The sequence below is a fragment of the Saprolegnia parasitica genome (assembly GCF_000151545.1).
Source record: "Saprolegnia parasitica CBS 223.65 unplaced genomic scaffold supercont2.11, whole genome shotgun sequence".
NCBI classification, from domain to species: Eukaryota; Oomycota; class Saprolegniomycetes; order Saprolegniales; family Saprolegniaceae; genus Saprolegnia; species Saprolegnia parasitica.
The window spans coordinates 142,541-154,392 of record NW_012156405.1 but is presented as its reverse complement, the minus strand read 5'-3'; the positions used below and the strand labels follow the sequence as shown (position 1 = coordinate 154,392).

General features: G+C 57.9%; 5 protein-coding genes and 1 pseudogene across 6 annotated transcripts; 1 reads left to right on the top strand and 5 right to left on the bottom strand.

Moving 5' to 3' along the window:
- Nucleotides 1-11: 11 nt before the first annotated feature.
- Nucleotides 12-2,200, bottom strand: SPRG_04172 (hypothetical protein; the record flags this gene model as incomplete). Its single annotated transcript, XM_012342778.1, has 5 exons — nucleotides 12-921; nucleotides 990-1,365; nucleotides 1,409-1,719; nucleotides 1,777-1,897; nucleotides 1,939-2,200. 5 exons carry the CDS (start codon nucleotides 2,198-2,200, stop codon nucleotides 12-14), a joined length of 1,980 nt encoding a protein of 659 aa, XP_012198168.1.
- Nucleotides 2,201-2,733: 533 nt separating this feature from the next.
- Nucleotides 2,734-5,023, bottom strand: SPRG_04171 (hypothetical protein; the record flags this gene model as incomplete). Its single annotated transcript, XM_012342777.1, has 4 exons — nucleotides 4,722-5,023; nucleotides 4,550-4,670; nucleotides 4,180-4,490; nucleotides 2,734-4,127 (listed from the first exon to the last, which is right to left on the bottom strand). Exons 1-4 carry the CDS (start codon nucleotides 4,975-4,977, stop codon nucleotides 2,734-2,736), a joined length of 2,082 nt encoding a protein of 693 aa, XP_012198167.1. The 5' UTR covers nucleotides 4,978-5,023.
- Nucleotides 5,024-5,371: 348 nt separating this feature from the next.
- On the bottom strand, nucleotides 5,372-7,484 carry SPRG_04170 (hypothetical protein; the record flags this gene model as incomplete). Its single annotated transcript, XM_012342776.1, has 4 exons — nucleotides 5,372-6,702; nucleotides 6,747-7,057; nucleotides 7,106-7,226; nucleotides 7,268-7,484. The coding sequence occupies 4 exons, from the start codon at nucleotides 7,482-7,484 to the stop codon at nucleotides 5,372-5,374; spliced, it is 1,980 nt and encodes a 659-aa protein (XP_012198166.1).
- A 422-nt stretch (nucleotides 7,485-7,906) lies between these two features.
- SPRG_04169 (hypothetical protein) lies at nucleotides 7,907-10,086 on the bottom strand (the record flags this gene model as incomplete). The annotated part of the gene is made up of 4 exons (XM_012342775.1): nucleotides 7,907-9,261; nucleotides 9,348-9,652; nucleotides 9,699-9,801; nucleotides 9,840-10,086. The coding sequence occupies 4 exons, from the start codon at nucleotides 10,084-10,086 to the stop codon at nucleotides 7,907-7,909; spliced, it is 2,010 nt and encodes a 669-aa protein (XP_012198165.1).
- Nucleotides 10,087-10,731: 645 nt separating this feature from the next.
- SPRG_30039 lies at nucleotides 10,732-10,803 on the bottom strand (annotated as a pseudogene). Its single transcript has one exon. The product of its transcript is annotated as a tRNA-OTHER (tRNA).
- Nucleotides 10,804-11,476: 673 nt separating this feature from the next.
- On the top strand, nucleotides 11,477-11,845 carry SPRG_04168 (hypothetical protein; the record flags this gene model as incomplete). The annotated part of the gene is made up of 1 exon (XM_012342774.1): nucleotides 11,477-11,845. A coding segment is annotated over one exon (369 nt), but the record flags the coding sequence as incomplete, so codon positions are not given.
- Between the last annotated feature and the right edge of the window lie 7 nt (nucleotides 11,846-11,852).

The window sequence follows — 11,852 nt, the reverse complement described above, 5'->3', positions numbered from 1 at the left end:
ATAGCCGATTGCTAGCATGTGTAAATGCGGTCGCTCCAGCGCAGCGATACCAACGTGTCTTGTCGGACGACGGTCAGGATCTTGTCCATCTCGTCGTCGTCGTGCGTCCGAAGCTCTTCAATGCTCAGCGGGTGATAGTAGAGACGGCCCGTGCGGCTATCCTTGTAGACGTACACGGTCGACGTGCACCAGAGCGCGTGCGCCATGTACTCGATCGGGTCGGTCATCCACGCAACGTTCATGAGCACGTGTTCGGCCTGTCGCCGGCCGCCACACGGGTACAGCAAATTCGCGACCGCCGACTGCGTCGCCATCTTGTGCATCGAGACCGTCGACGTGTCCTTGTCGAGAAAGAGCGTGTTCCAGGAGGTGCTAAACATGCTGCTGCTGCAGTACGAGGTCACAGCGTACGGCACGAGCGACCGCGCACGCACAATGTTGACGCGAAGGAAGCGAAGTGCAATGTGGAGGCAAATGAACGCCATCAAGAGACAGCGCAGGTCCAGAAAGAGCCCCCAGTAGCGCACATTGCTGGGCAGCGTGTGCAAATAGCGGATCGCAGACACGGTTGCGCTTGGCGCCACGGCCGCGCGGCGCACCACGTCTGTATTGCGGATCGAGAGCAGTCGAACCTCAAAGCCAATCGAGCAAAACGAGACGAGCGGGAGGACGTAGCCACGAAAACCAAGGATCGTTTGGCCCCGGCGGCGGCCGTGCGTCGCCAGCAAGAGCCCTTTGGTCAAGAGGCTGAGCACCCACACGTTGCGCATGTGGCACGAGAGCATCGTGAGCACAAAGACAATGTAATCGCTCGTAACGACGATGTTGCCGTTGACGCTGCTAAACGCACGGTACACGAGAAGGTACACGAACGGCGCGTCAATCACATGCGCAATCACAAACAAGACGACGGGGAACCAGCTGCCGTAAATGATGACTTGAGCGGGATCCGAAGAAAGCAGCCGAGCGCCGGTCGCCATCGGCGCGACGCCGCAAGGTAGCAGCCATAAAACAAGACGCCGACGCGAATGATGTTGTACATTTGCCCCACGAAGCGGAGACATCGCACCGTCCGGTAGGTATGGACCGTGTTGGTGTTCAAAAGACCACCCTCGTACCGGTAGTCGTCGACCGAGACGGTCGTGCACGCCGTCGGCGACGAGCAGTTGCGAACGCGGAGAAGAGTCACCAGGTCAAAGTTGCGTGGACGTAGGATCGCAACGCCGCCGATCCACGGACGAAAGTCAGCGGCACTCTCAATCACAATCATCTCGGCCACTTGCATCGTCGCATTCAAGGCAGCAAGGGTGGATGCAAACCGCTTTTGAATGTGTTGCGAGACGCGGCCAATGCCAGCGCGCGGCGCTATGCTCATGTCTTTAGTCGACGCGAGAGCCTTGCAGCGTACCGCTCAGCGTGCTATAGTCGGCTTGGCTCTGCTCGCAGTAGTTGGGTCGGTAAGCGTGCGAGGCGTCGCACGCGTCGAAGGCCGAGCGCATGACGTACGCCTGCACACTGCGAAACTCGTGCTCCATGAAGGCATCGGTGGGCGCCAACGCTTCGTGCACTTTGTCTTTGTAGAACGACTCGACGCGCAGTGCAGTCGGCTGCGACTCGCGAGCGACGAGCGACGCAACCGTGTTGTCGAGCATTGCAAACACCGCAGCGAGGTCCAGCGACGCGCTAGCGCAGGCGTGCGCGTAGAGCAGGCACGGATCCCTAAACGCCCAGAAAATATGGTTATCGTTGGGAAAACGACGACGCAGAAGGGATTACCATCCAGGAATGCCATAGTGCTGGACGAGCGCACGCAGTCCGACGGAGCACGTATCGGACCGGTAGCTCCATACGGTCGCGGCGGCCGCTGGCTTGACGCCGGTCGCACCCGTAAACGAGCCTACGCCGACCATCAATGGAAAGGCGTCGATGCGATCGCACCGCTGCTTGTGCGGTTGATGCGCATGACGGGGTAATTGTACGGTCCCCAGTACGAAAAGATGGTCTCTTGGATTTGGTTGAACGTGTCGGCGGGCAACGTGGCAAAGCCGTACCCACTGCGCGGAATGTCGGTAAAGAACAAGCCGTACGACAGCAGCGCGAGCAAGGCGCGACGCCACGTCAGCGGAATGGACGCCGCGAGCGTCTCGAGCGACGGTCCGTGCGGCACCGAGAGCGACGGGTCGAACACCTGCTCTTGCATACGGCGTAGAGCTCGAAATAGCCGACAAGTTGGTCACTGGATCACCTAAAAAAAGCGCCACGAGTATCGCAGAGGCGTTCCTCGACAACCCAACTGAAACGGGATCAGGGGTACTGTACCCCTGGATGGCATCTACGACTTCGACCATCCTGTCGTTCTCTGCCACGGTGCATGGGCAGCGAGACCCTTGCGGGTTGAAGGCTCGCCGTTTTGAGAGCTTGGTGCAATGCATCAAGTTTGGTGCCACACTCTGCAAAGACCGAAAAGAGAGCCCGTCCCCCCGCGAGATGCCAGCAACTGCGCTCTCCCATGTTACCCTAGCATCGGTTCGATTTCCGGCAATCTACGGACACGGACAATAAGCGTCGTGAACAAACACGGTAGTGTGCCCTCCAAGGTTTTAACTGCGCTGTCGAACGTTGAATGTGCCTTGTTGGCAGGAATGCACCCGGCGATCGCGCAGTGATGCGGTCGTTGCAACCGCAGAGTCGCTCGTAACAAAGGTTGTTAGGTTGGGTTCATACATACGTGCGCTAGCTACAGTAAATGCGGTCCTGCCACGGCAGGTCCAGCAGGCGTTTGTGGCTTTTTATCGTGAGGAGGTCCCGCAAGCGCTCATCAAACGCGCAGAGCTCTTCAAAGCTCCACGGATGGTACACCAGCTCGGACGTCGCCTTCTCCACGTACACAAAGAGGTGCGAGTCGTCCGCAATGTGCCGAACGAGCACTTCGATCGGGTCGGTCATCCACACAATGTTCATGAGCACGTGCGTCGACGCCGTGTACTTGTCGCTGCTCGGAAAGAGCACGGTCGCCAACGGCGTGTGAACGAGAACGTCCTTGTGGCCAACGATCGAGGATCGCTGGCGCAACCACGGCTCGCGGTCCACAACGAGCGTATTCCACGCCGTGCTAAACATACTGTGGTTGCAATACGACGTGACCGCGTACGGCACCAGTGAGCGCGACCGGACGTGTTTGACTCGAAAGACCCGTAGCACGAGATGCGCGATCAGGAACGCCATGAGCAAGTTGCGGGCATCTAAGAAGAGGCCCCAGTACCGGTAGTTGGTCGGCAGCGAGTGGAGTAGCCGGATGGTGGCTACAGTCTGGCTCGTCGCGACCTGCGAAGCGCCAATGATGTCTGTATCGCGCGTCGAGAGAACGCGAATGTCAAAGCCCACCGCGAGAAGCGAGACAAGCGGGAGGACGTAGCCGCGGAATCCGAGAATGTGCTGGCCGACGCGGTGCTGGCCGTTCGCGACCAGAAGACCCTTTGTGAAGAGGCTCAGGACCCACACGTTGCGCATTTGACATGTGAGAATCGTCATCAAAAAGTACAATTCGTCCCATGTGAGGCTCAAGGCGCCGTTGAGCGTCGAGAACGCGCGGAAAATGATGTGGTACACACACGCGCAATCAACCGCATGGGCCAGTGCAAACAAGATGACGGGGCACCAGCTGCCGTAAATGATGACTTGGGCAGGGATCCGCAAAAATGTCCCGGTCGCCACCGCAACGCGTTGATGGAGCGGCTGACTCTCGTTGCGGTGGGCGTAAAAACACCCAAAGAGGAGCAAGGTCACGCGAAGGATGTTGTAGAGCTGCCCGACGAGCCGCATTGCGCGCAAGAGGCGATAGTAGTGCAGCACGTTGGTGGTCTCGAGTGCGGCTTCGTACCGAAAGTCGTCGACCGAGATCGTCGTGCAAACATTGGTTGACGAGCAGTTGCGCACGCGGAGGATTGCTGTAATGTCCAAATCGGTCGGTTTGGCCGGCGCGACGCTGCCGCTCCATTGCCGCCCGTCGGCCGTCGACTCGATAAGAACCATGTCGGCCACCTGGGAGCGTGGATCGAGCGTCGACGCGACCGTGTCAAAACGCGCTTGGATGTGACGTGACAGCTCCGTCACCGTCGTCGTGGGCCCTAGATTCATTGCGTGTGACGAGGCAGGTCTAATGGATGCATAACGATGTACCCATGGAGCTAAAGTTGGCCCAGAGCGCGTCGCAAAAGCGTGCCCGTACCGGACGATCCCACGCGCACACGTTCGATGCGTCGTTCGAGCGAATCGAGAGAACGTGAATCGTGCGAAGGGCCCGCTCCATAAACACATGGGTTGGCGCGACGACTTCGTGGATCTTGTCCTTGTAGTAGCTCGCGGAGCGCGCGGTCGTGCCTTGCGGAAGCGACGCGAGGGTTTCGACAACGCTATCAAGCAAGGCAAACGTCCTGCTGAGCGGCAGCGTCGCGCTCTCGCACGTGGATGCGTACATGAGGCATGGATCCCTATGCCACCGCATGATGAACATACCTCTCTCTCGTGCGAGATATCAGAAGTGAGATACCAGTTGGGAAGCCGAAAGCGCTGCACGAGGGAGCGGAGACCAACCGAGCACGTGTCAAACTTGTAGGCCCAGACGGGCACGGCATCAAGAGACACGTCGCCAGCACGACCGACAAACGAGCCTAGTAGAAGTATATATGCACGTCCGACGATACTTCGACAAGTCTTTGTACCGTTGGTGTGGCGCTCAATGTGTACGATTGGGTAGTCGAACGGCCCCCAGTAGCAGTACGTCGTCTCGGTTAGCTGGTGGTAGATGGCACTTGGCAGCGTCGCAAAGCCATATCCGCTCCGCGGAATGTCGGTGAAGAAGAGGACGTACGACGCCAGCGTAAACAAGATGCGGGTCGGCGACAGCACCGTGCGCGCATCGACCGTCGTGAACGACCGCCGCCCCCGCAGGCCCAGCGCCGGGCCCGCGCTCGGCATCCGTCCTTTGTCTACTGGTCCAAAGTAGCCTCGCGGTTACCCTTTTATTCCGGCTTGGACGACGGGCGTTTCGGTATACAAGCCAAAATGGTGCTAAGTGATAGATAGTACATGTACTGTACACTGGTGCTCTAGAAGGAGAGCGATGTTGACTTGCACTTCTCTGTCTGAGGAGACGGGCCAGCCAGGGCGCCTGCGTACGACTTTGTGCCAGCTATCACTTGGCGAGTGGGGTCCACCACACGATATGGATCTCTCCGTACGCAGCTCACTCTCAAGTACTGGCGCCATCTGCCACGCAGTCAGGCGTAGCAATGCGTATGCAATGCCACCGAACTCGTAGATAGATGGATAGATAGATAGTGGGGATGATTTTGTGGGGTTAGGGTCCTTATTAACTGCAGTGTATGCGGTCGATCCATGGCAGCTTCCAGAGGCGACCCAAGCGCAGCATGTGCACATAGGTAGACACGTCCTCGACGACGTCTTCGAGCTCGTTCAAGCTCCATGGGTGGTAGAAGACATCGCCCGAAGCCCTTTCGAGGTAGACGTACACACGTTGATTCTCGACGGGGGCGGTGCGGCAGTACTGACTACCGAATTCGATCGGGTCGGTCATCCAAACGAGGTTGATGAGCACGTGCTGATATAGCTTTGGGAAGAGGACCCAGTGCGGCGCGATGACGGCATTGACCGACACGGGATCGTCGAGGTTGACAAAAAGCGAGCTCCACGCGGCGCTGAAGAGCGTCGTGTTGGCATATGCCGTCGCCGCGTATGGTACGAACGTGTGCTCGCGGAGCCGCGAGACTCCGAAGAGGCGCAATATCGCACGTAGTATTAGAAAAGAGAACACGAGACCCGTGGCATCAAGGTAGAGACCCCAGAGGCGGCTATTGGTCGGCAGGGTTTGCTGATACCGAATCAGCTGCACGGTCTGGCTCGGTGCGATCCGCGTGTGCGTGACGACGTTGGTATTTCGAACCAAGAGCAGCCGCACGTCGAAGAAAATGGCCAAAAACGATATCAGCGCGAGCACGTAGCCGCGAAACCCGAGGAGGTGCTGGGTTCGAACCGGCGTCGAGCTGTACAGTAGCGTCTTTGTGAGCACCGAGAAGACCCAGAGGTTGCGCATGTGACACGTCAGCGTCCGCATGAGAAAGTATACGTACGTGCCGCTCAAGTTGGAGCCGCCGTTGAGCGTCGAAAAGGCGCGGAACACAACGCAATAGACCATGGCGCTATCAATGGCGTGTGCGAATGCGAAGACAGCGACGGGCAACCAGCTGCCGTAAATGATGACTTGGGCAGGTATCGACAGAAAGAGACGCGTCGCGGCGACGAGCTTGTGACCCGAGGCAACGTAGCACCCGACAAAGAGCATCAATGTGCGGACAATATTGTACATCTGACCAAGCAGCCGGAGGAGACGAACGAGACGGTACCAATAGACGACGTCGGTGCGGAAGAGCGATCCCTCGTACCGAAAGTCGTCGATATACACGGTTTCGCAGGTCGTCGAGCAGTTGCGCACACGTAGAAAGGTGACGAGATCAAAGTCCTGGGGCTGTGTGTGCGCGACGCCGCCGACCCACGGGCGAAAGTCCGCTGCGCATTCGAGCACCACCATGTCGGCGATTTGCTGCGCATTGTCGAGGGTCGCCACTTTGGCTGCAAACCGAGCTTCGATGGCTTTGGCGACGCTTTGAATACTGGTGCGAGGCGCTATGCAGTCATCTTTTCGTATGGAGATTGCAGCAAAGACGCACCGAGGCTCGAGAAATTCGCCCACGCCTTGTCGCAAAAGGACGGCTTTCGCCGGCGATGCGGGTCGCAGAGGTCGCTGGGCGATGCGAGATGATATGCCCGCACGGTGCGCAGTTCGCGGTTCATAAAGGCGTTGGTGACCGACATCGTGTCGCGGATCACGTCGTTGTACATGTACTGCAGTCGGAGTGACGCGCCGTCGTCGTCGAGCGCGGCAATCGTCGCGATGACATTGTCTAGCATGATGAAGAGCGACGCGGCATTGACGACAGCGTCGCTGGCACATGCTCTTGCGTACAGCAAACACGGATCCCTACGAAAGCGCCTGTAGATATCCCTGCCGCGTATAGACGTCCTCTACCAGCCAGGAATCTGAAAGTGTTGTACAAGTGCGCGCAAGCCAATCGAACACGTATCGTGCTTGTAGCTCCAGATTGTAGCGCCTGAAACAGTGGCGGACCCGTCCGACGCAACGAGCGAGCCTACGAGATTGCTTTGATATGGTACCGTAAATGACGTCTACCAGTGATATCGCGCGCAATATCAATGATCTTATAGTCGTACGGCCCCCAGTTGGAGTAGATGGTCTCGGTCACTTGCGAGTAGAGGGGGTATGGCAGCGTCTCGTAGCCGAGTCCGCTCCGAGGAATGTCTGTAAAGAAGAGCGCGTACGAGAAGAGAGCGAAGCAGATGCGGCGCCAGGTCAGCGGTGCAGCCGCAATCGCCTGGTTCGGTGCCATGAGCAATGGTCACGTGTCTTGAAATAGCTTGTTGACGCGGGACAACGACAGGCCGATAACGTGCACAAGAGATGGTGCTATGGACTGCATTAGCCCCCAGTGATGCCAACTGTGTCGTGGTCGCGATGCTAAATGAGTCATTTTAGCAGCTAGCCCGTGCATATGTCTACTACGACATAGCACAAGAGTGCGCTCTTGCAGCCACACCACGTTCCATCTGCGTCTGCTGAACGCGAAACATGTGTACAGCAAAAACACATGTCTTTTTTAGACGAGAAACCAGTTCACACAATGCAAAAAGAGCCAGAAACTTTCTGGTCCATACAGACCACCAAGACGACGCGATGCATTGCTGCTGGCCTCGGCCAAGCGCGTCATTGCACACACTAAACCCACGGGACAAAGCACTGTTGAAAAATCGCTTAGCAGCAATAAATACGGTCCCGCCACGAGAGCGATAGAAGTGTTGCTTGGCGCTCGATGCGGAGGAGGCGCTCGACGTTTGGACAGTCGGCTTTCAATTTGGGAACGCTCCACGGATGCAAGACGATCGCATCCGTCGCCGTCCCATGCAAGCACCGGTAGACCATCGACGCCGTCGGCAGTGCCGGGGTATACGCGTAGATAAACACGGTTGCGGGCGCGAAGCTCTGGTAGATGTACTCGATGGGATCCGTCATCCACGCAATGTTTATGAGCACGTTCTCAGACCGTCTTCGGTCCATGCACCTAATGCCCACGTCGGTCGGCGAAATGACCGACGGTGGCGCGTTTGCCCAGAGACTGCTCCAGGACGTACTAAACATGGTCGGGTTGCACGCGGCGGCGGCCATGTGTGGAATCTGCGTTGCACGCTTGAGCCCGTGGCCAGAAACGACGTACGCAAGCACATGCAGGAGGATCAGGGCCATGCTCAAGCACCGTAGATCGAGGTAGACGCCCCAATACCGGTAGTTGGGCGGGACCGACTCCAGTTGCCGGATCGCGCTGACGATTGCACTGGGCGCGACTTGCGTGTGAGCGACAACATCAACGTTGCGCAGCGAGAGCAGTCGAATGCCAAAGCCAAGCGAAATGAACGCCACGAGCGGCACCACGTAGCCGCGGTAGCCTTCAACGACGTGTCGTCGCGGCAGCACCTGCGTTTTCGTCCAGAGACTGAGGAGCCACACGTTTCGCATCTGACACGTGAGAACGGTGAGAAGGTCCAGTATCGCGTCATGCGTCACGCTAAACGTGCCGTTGAGCGAGCTAAACGCGCGAAATACAAAGATGTAGACCACCGGACAGTCGATGAGGTGGGCCATCGCAAACATACTCACGGGGAGCCAGCTGCCGTAGATGATGACTTGGCTCGGAATGCGCAAGAACGTGCGCAGCACCGCCCAAAGCTGCCGTAGATAATGCTGCCCGTGGAAGCCAGGATCGGCGGTGCGGGCGACGTAGCACCCTACGAGGAGCAGGAGGACGCGGCCAATGTTGTAGAGCTGCCCGACGAGCCGCAAAACCCGCGTGATCGCGTAATGCCCCTCAACGTTGGTGCGAATGAACGCCGTCTCGTATCGGTAGTCTTCGATCTCGACGGTGCTGCAGGTCGTTTTCTGGAGGACATTCGTGCAATTTTGCACACGAAGGATCGTCGTGACGTCGACACCAAATGACAAGAGCCGGGCGACGCCGCCGCCCCAGTGCCGCGCATCCGCAGCAGAGTGCACAACGGCCATGTCGACAACCTGCGTCGTTGGATCGATACGGGCCAACTGCGCGGCGAACCGAGCTTGTATGTGCTGAGTGACAGAGCCAAGTGCCGCCATGGGTCGTACGCGAGCCGATGGGTGGACGAATGACTTGATGGTGCTTTACCTAACGCGTAGAAGTCGGCCCAGGGCTCTTGGCAGACAAAGGGGGCGTCGGAGAAGTTCTCTGCACACACGTCAATAGGCGACGTCATGGCGTAGACTTCAACAGAGCGCAGGTCTCGCTCGACGAGCGCCCGCGTGGGCGCGATGGCATCGTAGATCTTGTCCACGCTGCGGCACTCGACGCGGAGTGTAACCCGGTGACGCAGAGAGATGACGACGTCGACAAGACTGTCGAGCATACGATAGACGGTCGATGGAGCGACGACATCGCTGCCGCACGGGCACTTGTAAAGAAGGCACGGGTCCCTACGCGTGTCACGATGACTCGTCCGCCGCGGTGCGATTCGTGCACCAGAAAGGCACGCGAAAGTGCTCGACAATGCCGCGGAGACCCATCGACGTCGTGTCAAATTTATAGCTCCACACGGGCGCCACGGACGGCCCGGTCAGGGATCCTACGTGTCTTGAGTGTGTGACGTCGGACGCGACGCACCGTTGCTCTCTTTTGAGAGCGCAATCACCGAGTAGTTGTACGGACCAAAGTATGCCAAAAGCGACTCGGTCACGGGCGCGAAGGTCCGGGGAGGCAGCTGGCGCACGCCAAACCCACTGCGGGGAATGTCGGTGAAGAAGAGCGCGTACGAGACGAGGGAGAGCACGATGCGCGTCCATGTCAGCGGCACGTCGCTCTCGATCGTGTGGAAGCTGGGCTTGCGCGGCGCGGTGGCCTGTGCGTTCATGCACAGGACGCGCCAAAAACGCTCCGTGCCAAAATAGACGCGCCAATTCCTACACTGACACGAAGGTGGCGACTGACGTTTCATGCTGGAACACTTGTGGCCACGTAGAAAACAACAAGTCGATCAAGAAAAGAGCTGTGTTATGTCCGATGATATCGGTGAGATCGTTCATGTTATACCGGTATGGGTTCTTAAGCGGTGAACTAGGGTCATATTTGATGGCATTCCAGTGCAACTGAACTTCGGCGCCGATACATGGTGGCCACTGGCGCCGGCTACGACAAGCGCGAATGATCAAGTCCGTAATTGCTTTCAGAACGCCCGACTCTGAACTCAAAGACGTTTCGAATTTACGCAAGTAGCCACCGACACCTATTCCTCCATTTTCTAGAAGCAAAATGCTTGGTCGTTGGGATATGCACCGTCGTCCCGCAGTCCAGAACCTCGCACATCGGCACAACCACGACAATCGTTTTCTACTACCGGTATTTTCAAGCGTACGATCGCCATTATTGGTGTCGACTGCCGTCTGTTCTGCACCGTAACAGAGGAGAGTGTAACCAAGTGAGTATGAGAGTGAGGAAGAGTGTGGTACACGCGCATGGGAAAGTGCGTATATTGGGCTCATAACCAGTCAGAAAGTAGGGATCTCACCGGGACTTGAACCCGGATCTACCTGGTGGTAAACCAGTGTCTATACCGCTAGACTAAAAGATGTCGACTAGATATCTGCCTTCTTGACTTTTGTAGCCGCAAAAAATAGTTTATGGCCATTTTTCATGGTATCGATCATGATTCATGCTCGTCCCGTCATCAGTCTGGCACACATTACGTGTACTAGCACGTTCCACTGAGCTATAGCCACAGTCCAGCGATCGAGCGACTAGCGAGCGTCGGTGTCGTCGACCGAAGATCGCCCGCAGCGCCCCTGCTACGCGTATAAACTTGATGTACGACACGACGCGCCTGCCGGTATTTGCACTGTCTGAGGCTCGTACTGGAATGCCTTCTAAACGAGTCTCATACAGACTCGTCCAGAGTGCAGAACCGCTTTCATCGACGAGCTGTCGACAGGGAGTGCAGCCACAATGAATGGGGGCAATGAATGGGGACACCGATCGTCGACACACACGTTCGACACACGCTTGTCGTGGACAGGATATAGGATCTCACCGACGGACACATGCGTGAAAAGTCGACTTCACCAGTCGACCACCGAGGCTGCTTGTGCTTCGGCGACCTTCGGTCCAGGCACCTCTGGCGGTGCCAACATGTGTTGTACCAGATGTAGATGGGCGCTCAGAGTGTATGTCGGTGATCCACGCAAGATCTCCACGTCTCCTGCTGCAGTTCATTTTCCGATTTCCATCGCCTCCACCAAGACTAGACCATGAAGTTCTCGACCATCCTCGCCGTTGCCGTCGCGTCGGCCGCTGCCGGCCCGTGCGATATCGCCGTCTTGACGGAGAAGTTTGCGCCCGTGCTCACGTCGTCGAGCTACCCGCTGTGCTCGGCCGACACGGGTTACCAGCTCGCTAGCCTCCTCACGGGCCCGCTCCCGACCTCAACGCAGGCGGCGGCGCTCGTCAAGAGCGACAACTGCCAGACGCTCTACACCGGCCCGCTCCAGAAGGTTGCCGGCAGCGTTACCCCGTCGTGCACCCTCGGTGGCGTCGAGCTCAGCGTGATTGCCGTGACGCCGATGGACAAGGCGCTCGCTGCCTTGGCGGCTGCTGCGGCGCCGGCGGCTGCAATCCCGGTCTGTG